The sequence below is a fragment of the Cornus florida genome, unplaced genomic scaffold (assembly GCF_030987335.1).
Source record: "Cornus florida cultivar Cherokee Brave unplaced genomic scaffold, ASM3098733v1 CherokeeBrave_3.0.0_Hap2_Chr07, whole genome shotgun sequence".
Classification (NCBI taxonomy): Eukaryota; Viridiplantae; Streptophyta; class Magnoliopsida; order Cornales; family Cornaceae; genus Cornus; species Cornus florida.
This window is the reverse complement of record NW_026775577.1, coordinates 28,193,705-28,206,887: the sequence shown is the minus strand read 5'-3', so window position 1 is coordinate 28,206,887 and position 13,183 is coordinate 28,193,705. Positions and strand designations below refer to the sequence as shown.

At 46.5% G+C, this 13,183-nt stretch overlaps 1 protein-coding gene across 1 annotated transcript; it reads left to right on the top strand.

Moving 5' to 3' along the window:
* The first annotated feature begins 12,313 nt into the window (after window positions 1–12,313).
* LOC132316518 (ethylene-responsive transcription factor ERF098-like) lies at window positions 12,314–12,952 on the top strand. The gene has a single exon (XM_059814990.1). It carries the CDS (start codon window positions 12,314–12,316, stop codon window positions 12,950–12,952), a length of 639 nt encoding a protein of 212 aa, XP_059670973.1.
* Window positions 12,953–13,183: the final 231 nt, after the last annotated feature.

Genomic DNA, 13,183 nt, shown 5'->3' with positions numbered 1-13,183 from the left:
AAGATTATAAAAACCAGAAAAATTAGTATAAATTATTAAAAAAAATATAATATCCAAAGTCTGGTCAATAAATTTCAGATCCAAAATAGATTATAAAAACCTGAAAAAATAGCACATATATATATATATATATATATATATATATATATTGATGACAAGAATATTAGGGGTTAGTAGTTAAATAGGATGTAGAGGGTATATATATATATATATATATATATATATTGATGACAAGAATATTAGGGGTTAGTAGTTAAATAGGATGTAGAGGGTATAAAGTTCGAACACTGAGAACAATATAACTATTTGGATAATACGGCACCTGTGCGATCCATTTTTTCTCAATTTAAAAATACTATATAAATTAGGTTATTTTAATTTAATTTTTAATTACAACACTTTTTTTGTAAGTCACACATAACCTTCTCGGAGAAATCTCTAAGATGCTGCTACACTAGTTTAGATAAGAAGATTATAAAAACCAGAAAAATTAGTATAAATTATTAAAAAAAATATAATATCCAAAGTCTGGTCAATAAATTTCAGATCCAAAATAGATTATAAAAACCTGAAAAAATAGCAAAAGGCTTTTTGCTATTATGGGCGAACCAAATAATCAAGGGGGGGGGGGGGGGGGGGGGGGGGGTTGGGGGTGACTTAAAAAAAATTGTTTTCAATGGAATATTGAAGATGCAAGAAACTCCTTCTATTCTTTCTCTCTCTAGAATTCTTACACCTCAACCCGGAAAGATCCCTCTCCTCTTCATTCCAACTCCTATTTATAGACACTTACCAGATATTTACAAGATATTTACAAGATATTTACTAATTGCTGGACCTGGGCCTATTCCTCTGTAAGCCCTGGTCACCCTTGATGGGCTTACTCCCGCTCGGCCCATATGGCAGTGTCTTTCTATGGGCTGACCCAGCTGTTCGGACTGAAGGTTGTGTTTTGCGAGTCGGACCTGGCCCATGTCATCCGGGGCCTCCTCAACTGCCCCCATAATTGCCCCTTATTTAATAAGGGGTAATTATTGATGGCGTCTCATCATGACGCTGACGGCTCGAGATAACCACGTGGGGAGCGAACGGTCAGATCCAGAATCAATGTTCCGGGGCTCGAGGGATTTCTTGCCTTCCCGACGCTTCGGCCCTCGGGCCCCCTTGCCTTTATAATGCTCTAGAATTCCACTTCACTTCCCTTTACCGTCTCCATCATCAGTCAAATCTCCCTCTTTCTAGAACTGTGCTAAGCCTTTTCCGGTGAAATCCTTCGAGAGTCATTCTCCCAGCGATCTTGCAGTCCTCCGAGCTTAGTTTCGTTCTTTTTACTTTCGGCAGGCTTCCATTTTCCCTCTTTTAGATTCTTCTAGCACTTCCACCATGGTTGTAGATCTGGGTGTTCTTCGTATGAGACTTAGACTTCCTGACAACATCGAAGTTAGGGTTTGCCCCCAAGACGTTAATATTACGACCGGCGCCGGCCTCCTGCCCGGCGAAGTCTTATTCACGAACCTTCAACTGAATGTTGTTAGGTTCCCTCTGCACCCTTTCTTTAGTTATGTCTTCAATAGATTGGGGATATCCCCTCTGCAGGTCAACCCCAACTTCTTTAGGATCATATCTGTTATGCTCTTATTGATGCGTGACAGAAATCTGGACCTTGACCTCATAGACCTCCTTCTGTGCTATAAGGTCAGTAAGATCCGTACTAACGAGCCCTTCTACCACCTCTACCCGTTCGAGAAGATGTCCATATGCACTGACACAATAAAATCTGAAAAGGGTTGGAGGGATAGCATAGTGGGCATTAGTGGGGCTTGGTCTTCGCCGGCTGCAGAGGATTACCCAATCCCGAGCGCCTTTGGTGTCTGCTCTGTCTCCTCCTATAAAAAATTCAAATCCCATAAACATGACTGCCCCTGTGAAACATGCGTTCCTCGTTTTTGCACTTACTTATGCCGCTCCTTGGGAATACCTTGTGATGATTTGAGCTATAGTGTTTGCAGGGATAGGAGTAACTACTTGAAGAGATACGTTCTGAACGATATTCCTTCCTGCTCAGATCTCCTCACTTCAGACAACCTCTTTGCGCTCTCATCACTCGGCTACAATATGAGCAGACTGCAGATTCCCTCTTTTGGCAGGAGGAAAAATACTCCCCCAGCCACTCCTGCTGCTGGGGCGACCTCCTCTCCAGCGTCGGCTTCTTCTTCAGCCACCATATCTGACACTGTCCCGAGTGCAGTGGCCACTAACCCTGTTGCCAGCGCCCCTGCTGCCAACCAGAACGCGCCCTCCCCAGCTACCATAGCTCCTGCTGCTGCGGGGGGCGGTCGGGACAAAGAGCGAGGCAAAAGGCCTCATCCTGACAGTGAAATCGATCCTGAGGAGGAGCCTCTTATTAGAAGGACCCGAGTCTCTGGGCCGGGTACTCTCTTGCACCGAGCGATCAGAGCTCCTTCTCCCTCTGGGCCTCCTGCAGCTGGTGGCTCTGCCTCTGCTTCAGGCCCCCATTCTATCCCCAGCTTACCGCCATGGGCCCCTCGGTACACCCGAACGGATGGGACGTTCGTGAAACCGAACGAGACCATGCTGAAGGATGGCCAGACCGCTATGGCCTACTACAGGAGCATGTGGACTCCGAAGGACATTGAGGCGGCAAAGGGCCTTTCCCAGAAGGACGTGTTCAGTCGCTTCCCCCAATCTGCTATGGAGGTGACTTTTATTTTCTAACTCATGAATTCTCTTATATTACTTGGTCTTGCCTTCGCCCGTTCTGACTATTGGTTTAACCGTTCTTATTGTGCGCCTATGCAGACATTGTTCGGGATGATGGCCATGCAGAAGCAGGTGGAGATGGGGAACGCCAGGGCCCGAAAGTATTCTGACAGCCTGGAGGTGGCTAATAAAGAAAACGACCTCCTTGCCATGAAGAATACCGAGGTGCTGGTTCGGCTTGACAAAGCCGAGCAAGAGAGAGATGTCCTGAAAAAGGAGAATGATTCCCTTCAGGATGAGAAGGACGCCCTCCAGCTTGAGAAGAGCGTCTGGCAGACTGAGCAGGAATCACTCAGAGAAGAGAAGGCAGAACTCCAACGCCTTCTAGCTGATGAACAGTCTGCTCGGATGGCTTTTGAAAAAAGAGCTCTGGACGAGCGTACCGCTCTGATCGACGCTATCAGCAGAGTGGGTGGTGGGATGCTGGCCCTTCACGCTCGGTTCTCCAGGGTCGGTGCTCTTCGGTATGCTCAAGGATTCCGGGAAGGTTTCGCCGACCGGGTTCCGGATGAGGGACAGACCAGCTCCACTCCGGATGAGGTAGACAAGGATCTGGGGATCGAACCTCTGGGGGTCTATGTCGACCCAGAACCTACCGAAGCGGAACGTATATTTGATGAGTGCCAGGACATCGCATCCTCAAGGATCATCACAGCTCCTCCTGCCGCTCTGCCACTGACCGCTCCCCAATCGTCAGCCGTGGCCCCCTCTGTAGCCACTGCTGACGCTGAACCCCAGCCGAACGACTCAGTTATTCACCTGGATTTCCCACCTCATGAAGGTGAGGCGGCTGATGGGGCCGAGGAGGCGAGTCGGCAAGACCAAGATGCTGTTGGTACTGAGGCGTCTAGCTAGGGCTCCTTCGAATTCTTCTAGTTCATATCTTCTTGTAATGATGGACATCTCTCTTTTGTAAACTAAATGTTCAATATTAATGAAATGGCCGAACTCTTTTTCTCTATGTGTTGTGCTCTGTTCAACTTATCTTCAGTATATACATATCTTTTCTCTCTTTTTCTTTTTATATTAGCTTCGCTGTGTGTTTGTACGGCAAGTGCCTGGCGCTCGGCTAGAATGCCACTTGCCACTTGGCTTTAAATTTTTAGCAAGTGTCTGGCGTTCGGCTTATAGTGCCAGCTGCCACTTATCTTGCTTAAGTGCCTGGCGCTCGGCTAGAATGCCACTTGCCACTTGGCTTTAAATTTTTAGCAAGTGTCTGGCGTTGGCTTATAGTGCCAGCTGCCACTTATCTTGCTTAAGTGCCTGGCGCTCGGCTAGAATGCCACTTGCCACTTGGCTTTAAATTTTTAGCAAGTGTCTGGCGTTCGGCTTATAGTGCCAGCTGCCACTTATCTTGCTTAAGTGCCTGGCGCTCGGCTAGAATGCCACTTGCCACTTGGCTTTAAATTTTTAGCAAGTGTCTGGCGTTCGGCTTATAGTGCCAGCTGCCACTTATCTTGCTTAAGTGCCTGGCGCTCGGCTAGAATGCCACTTGCCACTTGGCTTTAAATTTTTAGCAAGTGTCTGGCGTTCGGCTTATTGTGCCAGCTGCCACTTGTCTTGCTCAAGTGCCTGGCGCTCGGCTAGAATGCCATTTGCCACTTGGCTTTAGATTTTTAGCAAGTGTCTGGCATTCGGCTTATAGTGCCAGCTGCCACTTGTCTTGCTTAAGTGCCTGGCGCTCGGCTAGAATGCCATTTGCCACTTGGCTTTAGATTTTTAGCAAGTGTCTGGCGTTCGGCTTATAGTGCCAGCTGCCACTTGTCTTGCTTAAGTGCCTGGCGCTCGGCTAGAATGCCACTTGCCACTTGGCTTTAGATTTTTAGCAAGTGTCTGGCGTTCGGCTTATAGTGCCAGCTGCCACTTGTCTTGCTTAAGTGCCTGGCGCTCGGCTAGAATGCCACTTGCCACTTGACTTTGAATTTTTATAGTAGACCGTTGGAAAAGAAAATTTTTTTTTTTTGTAAATTCCAGTAACTTGCTCATTCATACGTATTTGATTGACAACAAATAACATCCAATTAAAGCCAGAACTTAGCCTCTATTGGTAGTACCTCTTCAGAGACGTGGCGTTCCAGGGCTTGCTGACCAACTTTCCCGCCATGGTTTCCAACGTATATGCCCCTTTGCCAATGACTTCTGCAATTCTGTATGGGCCTTCCCAGGGTGGCATCATTTTTTTGACCATCCCCACCTTTCTTTTCAGAACCAGATCGCCCGGGGCAAAATCCCTGTGTTTTACTCTCTTATTGTGACTATTCGCCAGCACTTGCTGATACGATGCTAGCCTTATAGCCGCTGCGTCCCTCCTTTCGTCTATCATATCGAGGTTCAGTCTTAACATCTTGTCGTTCTGATCTCGACTCCATGCTAAGCTTCTGATAGTGGGGACTAAATGCTCAACCGGTATAACTGCTTCGGTACCATACGCCATTGCGAACGGGCTCTCCCCAGTCGGCCGCCTTGGGGTGGTTCTGTAAGCCCATAGAACGTTCGGGAGTTCATCCAACCACTTCCCCTTATGATCTTCCAGCTTCTTCTTAATGCAGGCGAAAATGGTTCTGTTTGTGATTTCTGCTTGTCCGTTAGCCTGAGGATGACTTACTGCAGCCAGCTTCTGGTTGATTCCATACTCCTCCAGCAGCTTTCTTACTTGCCTGCTGTCGAGGTTTGTGCCATTGTCCATGACTATTGTTCTGGGAACACCGAAGCGGCAGATAATGTTGTTCCAGATAAATCGTCTCACCTGAGTCTGAGTCACGCTAGGATACGGTTCTGCCTCCACCCATTTAGTGAAATAATCCGTGGCCAGTAACACATACTTGTTCTGAGCTCTTGCAGTTGGCAGAGGACCGACCACATCCATCCCCCATTGCGCGAAAGGCCACGGCGAGGCCATTACGTGCAATTCCTCAGGTGGTTGGTGGATCATTGGTCCATATCGTTGGCACTTATCGCACCTTCGAGAGAACTCCTCCGCATCTCTTGACATGTTTGGCCAGAAATACCCTTGTGTCATTGCTTTATGCGCTAACGATCTTCCCCCAGAATGATTGCCACACACTCCCTCATGAATAGCTCGCAGTACCTGCTGCGACTCCGCGGGGGTGACACATTTCAAGTACGGGCCAGAATAGGACCTTCTGTACAGCTGGTTCCGCACGATGGCGTACTTGGCAGCATTCTTTTTGAGTTTCCTAGCTTCCTCCCTTTGCATAGGCAAAACGCCATCTCGAATATAGGTAATGATTGGGTCAATCCAACTCGGTTCATACGGTATGACGTTGACTTGCCAAGGGTCCGAGTCCATCGGTTCTTCGAAAATGGACGGCTGGGTCACTATTCCCACTGGAATCACCCTCGCCAATGTTTCACCGCAACTCGAAGCACTGCATGCTAAACGGTCTGCATCTGCATTCTGTTCCCTCGGCAACTGTATGAATTCAATCTTTGCAAAGTCCTTGGCTCTACGCAGAACGGTAGAACGATATGCCCCCATCATGTCATCCTTGGCTGCGTACTCACCATTTACCTGCCGAATAATCAGCTGCGAGTCACTATACACTGTCAAACTTTTGATCTGTAGCTCTCTGGCCAACTTTAATCCATTTAGCAACGCCTCGTATTCCGCTTCATTATTGGTGGCTCGGAACTCAAGTCTGAGTGCTTGGCTCAAGGAAGTACCCTCTGGGGTTTGCAGTTTGATCCCAATCCCAGCCCCCATCTGGTTAGAGGAGCCATCCACAAAAAGTTTCCAAGAGCCGCTTCTAAGGTCCTCTTCCGTATCTTCGGCATCACATTCTAGTAGGAAATCGGCCACCGCTTGCCCTTTAATAGCTGTTCTCGGCTCGTACGTTATGTCAAATGAACTCAACTCTATGGCCCACTTTGTCATTCTGCCCGAGAGCTCTGGCTTGTGCATGAGCGTTCTGATTGGGAAAGTTGTTAGAACAGCTATGGGGTGGGATTCAAAATAATGCCTTAACTTTCTTTTTGCATGTACAAGTGCAAGTACCACCCGTTCGGCCTTTGAGTATCTTTTTTCTGCCTCCATCAGTGTTTTGCTTACATAAAATACCGGGTATTGCACCCCTTCCTTGCAACGAATCAGAACGGCACTCGTCGCGACACCAGATACTCCAAGATATAGAAATAACTTTTCTTCCGGTTCTGGGGCTGACAGGACTGGAGGATTCTGCATATATTGCTTTAAATGAGTCAATGCCTGTCGTTGCTCATCCCCCCAGACCTGCCTTCCATGGCTCCGAATCGTGTCAAAGAATGGTTTGCAGTGGTCTGACAACTTTGAAACAAATCGACTTAACGCAGCTATTCGTCCTGTTAGGGCTTGCACCTCTCTGATCGTCTTTGGCTCGGCATTCTTAATCAAAGCCTCTGCTTGAGCGGGGCTAACTTCGATGCCCCTGCGGTTGACCACGTGTCCCAGAAACTGCCCGGAACTCACACCGAACGAGCACTTGGTCGGATTGAGCCTCATTCCATATCGCCTTAGTACATCGAATACATCTTGCAGATGCTTCAGATGATCATCCTTTTTCCTACTCTTTACCACCATATCATCAATATAGGCTTCGACAATCTTACCCATTTGATTCTTAAAAACTTTGCTAACAAGTCGTTGATAAGTTGCTCCCGCATTCTTTAGCCCGAAAGGCATAACTTTGTAGCAGTATGTACCTCGCTCGGTGACAAAAGAAGTTTTTTCTTCATCTGCGGGGTCCATAGGAATCTGATTATAACCTGAATATGCGTCCAGAAAGGTCAAACGCTCATACCCAGTGGTGGCATCCACCATTTGATCAATCTTAGGCAGCGGGAAGCTGTCCTTCGGGCAGGCTTTGTTCAAATTGGTGAAATCAATGCATACTCGCCATTTCCCATTTTTCTTCTGCACTACAACGACGTTGGACAACCACTCAGGGTAGTGCACCTCTCTGATAAATCCCGCATCAAGCAGCCTATCGACTTCTTCCGCTATGATCTGATTACGTTCTGGAGCAAATCTTCGCTGCTTCTGTTTCACTGGTTTGAAACTGGGATTGACATTCAGGGAATGACAGGATACGGAAGGACTAATTCCAGGCATGTCTAGGTGACTCCATGCGAATACGTCGACATTGTGGGACAAAAAATCCACTAGCTCTTGCCGCTCTTCTCTGGTCAGTCTTATACCTACTCTGGCAGTTCGTTCTGGCCTGGACTGATCGATCTGCACATCCAGAAGGGGCTCCTCGGTCAAGTCAACTGACTCCTCCACCCTATTCTGTTCGGGCGGAGGTTTCTGTAATTGCTATCTGGGGCTTGTCGAACGGACGGGCGCCTTTCCTTTCCCAGCATGCTTTAGTGTGACGGAATAACACTCTTTGGCTGCGACCTGATCCCCCCGAATGTCTATTACTCTATCCCCATCGGGCCCGAGGCACCTCATGACCTGATGCAGAGTTGAGGGTACACCCCAGACTCTGTGAATCCATCCTCTTCCCATCAGGAGATTATACGAGGGGTGAATTTCCACAACCACAAAAGTTTCCATAAGCGCTCGTTCTGCAGCTTGAACTTCTACTTCCACCATCCCGACGGGTTCCACCCTCTTCCCATCGAACCCTAATAAGGGATTTCCGGTGGGCTTGAGCCTCTCTGGTTTAATGTCGAGCCTGTCAAATGTGTCCCTCGGCATAACATTCGCACTGCTCCCAGGATCGATCAGAACTCTGCGCACCAAGCAATCTGCCACTGTCAAACTGACTACCAACGGGTCGTCATGAGGCAGTTGAACACGCTGCAGGTCTGTCCAGTCGAACTTTATCTGCATTGACGGGCTCTGCTGGTGTAGAGTGGACACATTGCCGACCCTTTCCTTCATCTGCGCCTGCCGCAGGCGCACCCGTAGCAGCTCATCTGACTCTTCACTAGGCTCGGGTCGACCATGAATAACATTGATTATACGAACTGGTTGCGAATTGTGGGAGCTTTGTTTATGACTCCTTTTTATTTGTTCCACTGGTCGATTCTGCTCCATCGCCGAGCCTTGAACATAACTCGCAAACTCCCCTTTAGCTATCAACATCTCCACTTGCCTCCTCAGGTTCCTGCATTCGTTAGTCTGATGTCCGAAATCAGAATGAAAAGCACAATGTTTAGTTTGATCCCTCTGCTCGAGGGGTTGTCTAATTGGCAGTGGTGGATGAAACTTGTCCTTGTTCTCCTGATACAGCCTTGCCAGAGTGACCTTCAGCGGAGTAATCAACTCTTCCTCCCTGGACCTTTTTTCGGCCTTCCAAATGGTCTGACGTTGTGGCTGAGCCTGCTTCTGCCTGATCTTTGCCTTGGACTTCTCCTCGGTCGACACAAGCGACGTTGTCCGAGCATTAGCTGCCTCCTCTTCTTCGAGGCGCACAAAGCCATCGGCTCTCTCATTGAGTTCATCCATGGTAGCCGGCGTGTTCACTACCAGACTGGTGTGAAAGGGAGTTCCGCGTGTCATGGCTAACTTGAAGGCTTGAACTGCCGTAGAAGGGTGGCATTCGATCACCATACTCTTAGTGAGATTAAACCTGGTAAGAAAGGCCTGGAGACGTTCATCCTTGTGCTGCCGCATCGTGAAGAGGCTCGAGATGTCCTTCGGCGGGCGTTTGTTCCCATAGTACTGACTTATGAACCGATCGCACAGGTCTCTGAAACTGCCAATGGAGCTCCTAGGCAAGTTTTTGAACCAGCTGAGCGCCGGTCCGGCCAGGCTTGTAGGGAAACATTTGCACATTAAAGAGTCGTTTTCCGTATTCAGGGCCATTTTCAACTGGATATGATACACATGATCGATCGGATCGGTCGTTCCGTCAAACAGAATAAAGACTGGCATAGCAAACTTCCTTGGATGCGGCGCATTCAAGATCTCGTCGGTGAATGGTGAATCCACCGTCCGAGCCGCGGATCGGAGAGCTTCATTCTCTCTCTGGAGTCCAGCGGTAGCTCTGTGAGTTACGGTTCTGCCCTCCGAACCGTGATGAGTGACAGTAACCATGGAGGGCCGGTAAGACGGATCGAACGACCGTTCCTCTATGAACTCTCTTTGCCAAGGCGACGCTACTCGACGGCGATCAACCTCCATCACTTCCTCTCGGTCAAACCTTTCCCGCTGCGGATCAACGTGAGTCGATCCTTCGTGATCTTCAACTCGACGAACATTTGGCGGCAAATTGTCCATCATCCTTTCGTCACGGTGGTGAGCTGACTGATTGTTCTCGTCCTGATCGCCTTGATGCGCGATATTAGATGGAACACCTCCTTCTCCGACCGGAAGTGGATGCGAAACCGCAGGTATTTGCCGATGCTGCAGTCCAGCTTTCAATTCTGCATTTTCTTTTCTGAGAGCTTCAATCAAGTTCATCAACTCTTCAAGCTTTGTTTGCTGGACAGCCTCCATCGGATTGGAGCTTTCACCTATCATTATTCCCGAACGGAGTAAAGGCATTAATCTCAAGTTCGCGAGTAAATCTGAGCTTCGTGAGTAGGAATTTTTAGATCTGGCTTCTAATTCTCCGAATTATGCTCACTGTTTACAAGATCTGAATTGTCTAAACTCTAAATCCGTCAGATCCTGCCACAATCGAGCAACTCGTGGTTGCGTAGATCTGAAGTCACTCCTGCCAAAGCTTCAAGAATCGTAATTCCTCCAGAGTAGGTCACAATCGCTCAGATCTGGATTCAAATCCGCAAGATCGAGTCTCGATCAACCGAATTGGTTTGAATCCATTCGATACTCCTCATTGATCAACCAAACTTTCATGCGTTTCCCACAGACGGCGCCAATTGAAGATGCAAGAAACTCCTTCTATTCTTTCTCTCTCTAGAATTCTTACACCTCAACCCGGAAAGATCCCTCTCCTCTTCATTCCAACTCCTATTTATAGACACTTACCAGATATTTACAAGATATTTACAAGATATTTACTAATTGCTGGACCTGGGCCTATTCCTCTGTAAGCCCTGGTCACCCTTGATGGGCTTACTCCCGCTCGGCCCATATGGCAGTGTCTTTCTATGGGCTGACCCAGCTGTTCGGACTGAAGGTTGTGTTTTGCGAGTCGGACCTGGCCCATGTCATCCGGGGCCTCCTCAAATATAAACCAAACAATCCAATGACCAAATGTAACGGAATTTTGAGACAATTGATGGTTGTGTGCGGGTCCTACTTGTCCTTCCCCACATGCATGGCATTCAACAACCTGAATTTTTCATGTAAGGAGTGTTTTTGTCCATTTTTGAACCTTCAAGGGGTGTTTTTGTCCATTTTTTAACTTTCAATTTTTTATATAAGTTTCTACTGAGTATTCTTTTGCCAAATCTCAAGAGTGTGACTATATTTTACCCTAAATACTAAATGTCATTACTTAAAAAATTATAAATAATACTTGTCTATTGACTAAGTTACAATCACAAATACACACATACAAATAGTATTTGATTGCAAAATTAAAAAAAGTGAAAAATAAAAAAATTAGAGAAAATGATTGAATTTATTAAAATAAAAAAGTTATTCTCTTAATATATCAAATTTTGATTTTGTAATCACACGTGTGCATTTGATTTATTCCGGTCGTGTCGACCGTTGTACGGAGTAATAATTCAACCAATCACAAACTACCAAATCAATACATACATGTTGTCTTTCGCATTCAACAACCTGTCTTTCGCTTTTCGGCGCTCCACATACTAGTGTGGCTTCATAAGGCATTATATAAGTGGACCCCAAAAACGTCCTTTTCGAGGCAAAGCATTAACACCGTCAGCAAGCAATTCAAATTTCTCCCGTGTCGCTGACCATCTCAATCCTGAAGTTGTCGCACTTTCAAGCTTCTTCTCTAGTCTCTTCAACAAATATGTGAATGAGGGGGGATTGTTGGACGAAAAATGATCCTTGATATATTTAAGAACAATATACTCTTGTTACCTCGAGATATATTGGCAGTGGTAAATTAATTGATTGGAATGAAATTTGGAATAAATAACTTGACGATAAGAATTATTTAAAAAATAAACGCATTCGTTCCGTAACGGATCTTTTACCAGATTAATTTGGATTGGCTCTAGTTCATTTAGGAAATGTGGTTTGAGGAACTATATGTGGAGCAACTAGGCATAAATTGATACCAATTTCTCAAAATCTGGTAACTTCAATTGCAATATTTTGCAAGTCAGAATTTTTAAAATAGAACATCTTCTTTAAGATAGAGGTAGTACTTATGAATCTTTTTTCAACTTACACAACTCAAGTTTTGAATCAAACTAATCCATTGACACAGATAGTTCATGGGAGAAAATTGAGTTATTTGGGCCTGGGGGATTGACAGGCCGAACCTCGAGTCTACATTCCACATTTCAAACAAAAACCAAAAAACAAACTAGGATGCCACGTGGACTCCCTCAACGTCTATATATATATATGTATGAAATCCTCCCCATTCCATCCTCGTCCTTGCCGACACGAACTTATTTCTTCATCTTCTTCAAAATGAACCCCAAGGAAGTTCAGAAATCCTCGGAAAAGCCCTCATCTTCTTCTCATTTGACCCGAGAACGAGAACACTCCATCATCGTCTCGGCTCTCACGCACGTCATCAGCGGCTGCGATGGTTATGATCCCACCACCGATCTACTACAAGCCCTCCACCAGCCTTCCGAAAGTGGCGGCACCAACTTATTCCCGCCAAATAATGAAGAGGAGAAAAAACAGAAAAGTGAGAGCAAGAAGAAGTACAGGGGAGTCCGGCAGAGGCCGTGGGGGAAGTGGGCTTCGGAGATCCAAGACCCGAAACGAGCAACCCGGGTGTGGCTTGGCACGTTCGATACAGGGGAGGAAGCGGCGAGGGCTTACGACAAGGCTGCCATTGAGTTCCGCGGAGCCAGCAGAGCCAAGCTTAACTTCCCATTGTCAGATTATTATACAGACGGATCAAACTCAAACTCGGAACCGAACCGAGAAAATGAAGAGCTTAATCCGAATGCAATTGACAGGGAGACGCCACAAAGCTCGCAGTCCGGCAACAATGAAGCGCTCAGACCAAACTCTTTGGAGATGAAGAGTGGTAGTGAGACAGAGACAAGTATGGAAGAGTGTGAAGAGTTTTGGAAAGACCTTCCTCCACTATAGATGATATATAGTTAGGAGGATCAAGAGCTAATACTAATATAAATAATCACAACCTATGTTGCATGCTTTACGTACAATGTTAAGGAAGAAAAAATTTATCAACATGCATTGTTAGAATTTGCATGCATTATTTAGATTTTTGGCGCGCTGGGCACCAGAGTCAAATATAAGCTAGCTAGCTGGGATAGATTGTCACTATTTATATTAATTTGGAATAGTACTTCTTCTTCA

Bases quoted from the DNA above. Each gene is read 5' to 3' on its own strand.
- LOC132316518 (XM_059814990.1), top strand. From the start codon at position 12,314: ATGAACCCCAAGGAAGTTCAGAAATCCTCGGAAAAGCCCTCATCTTCT.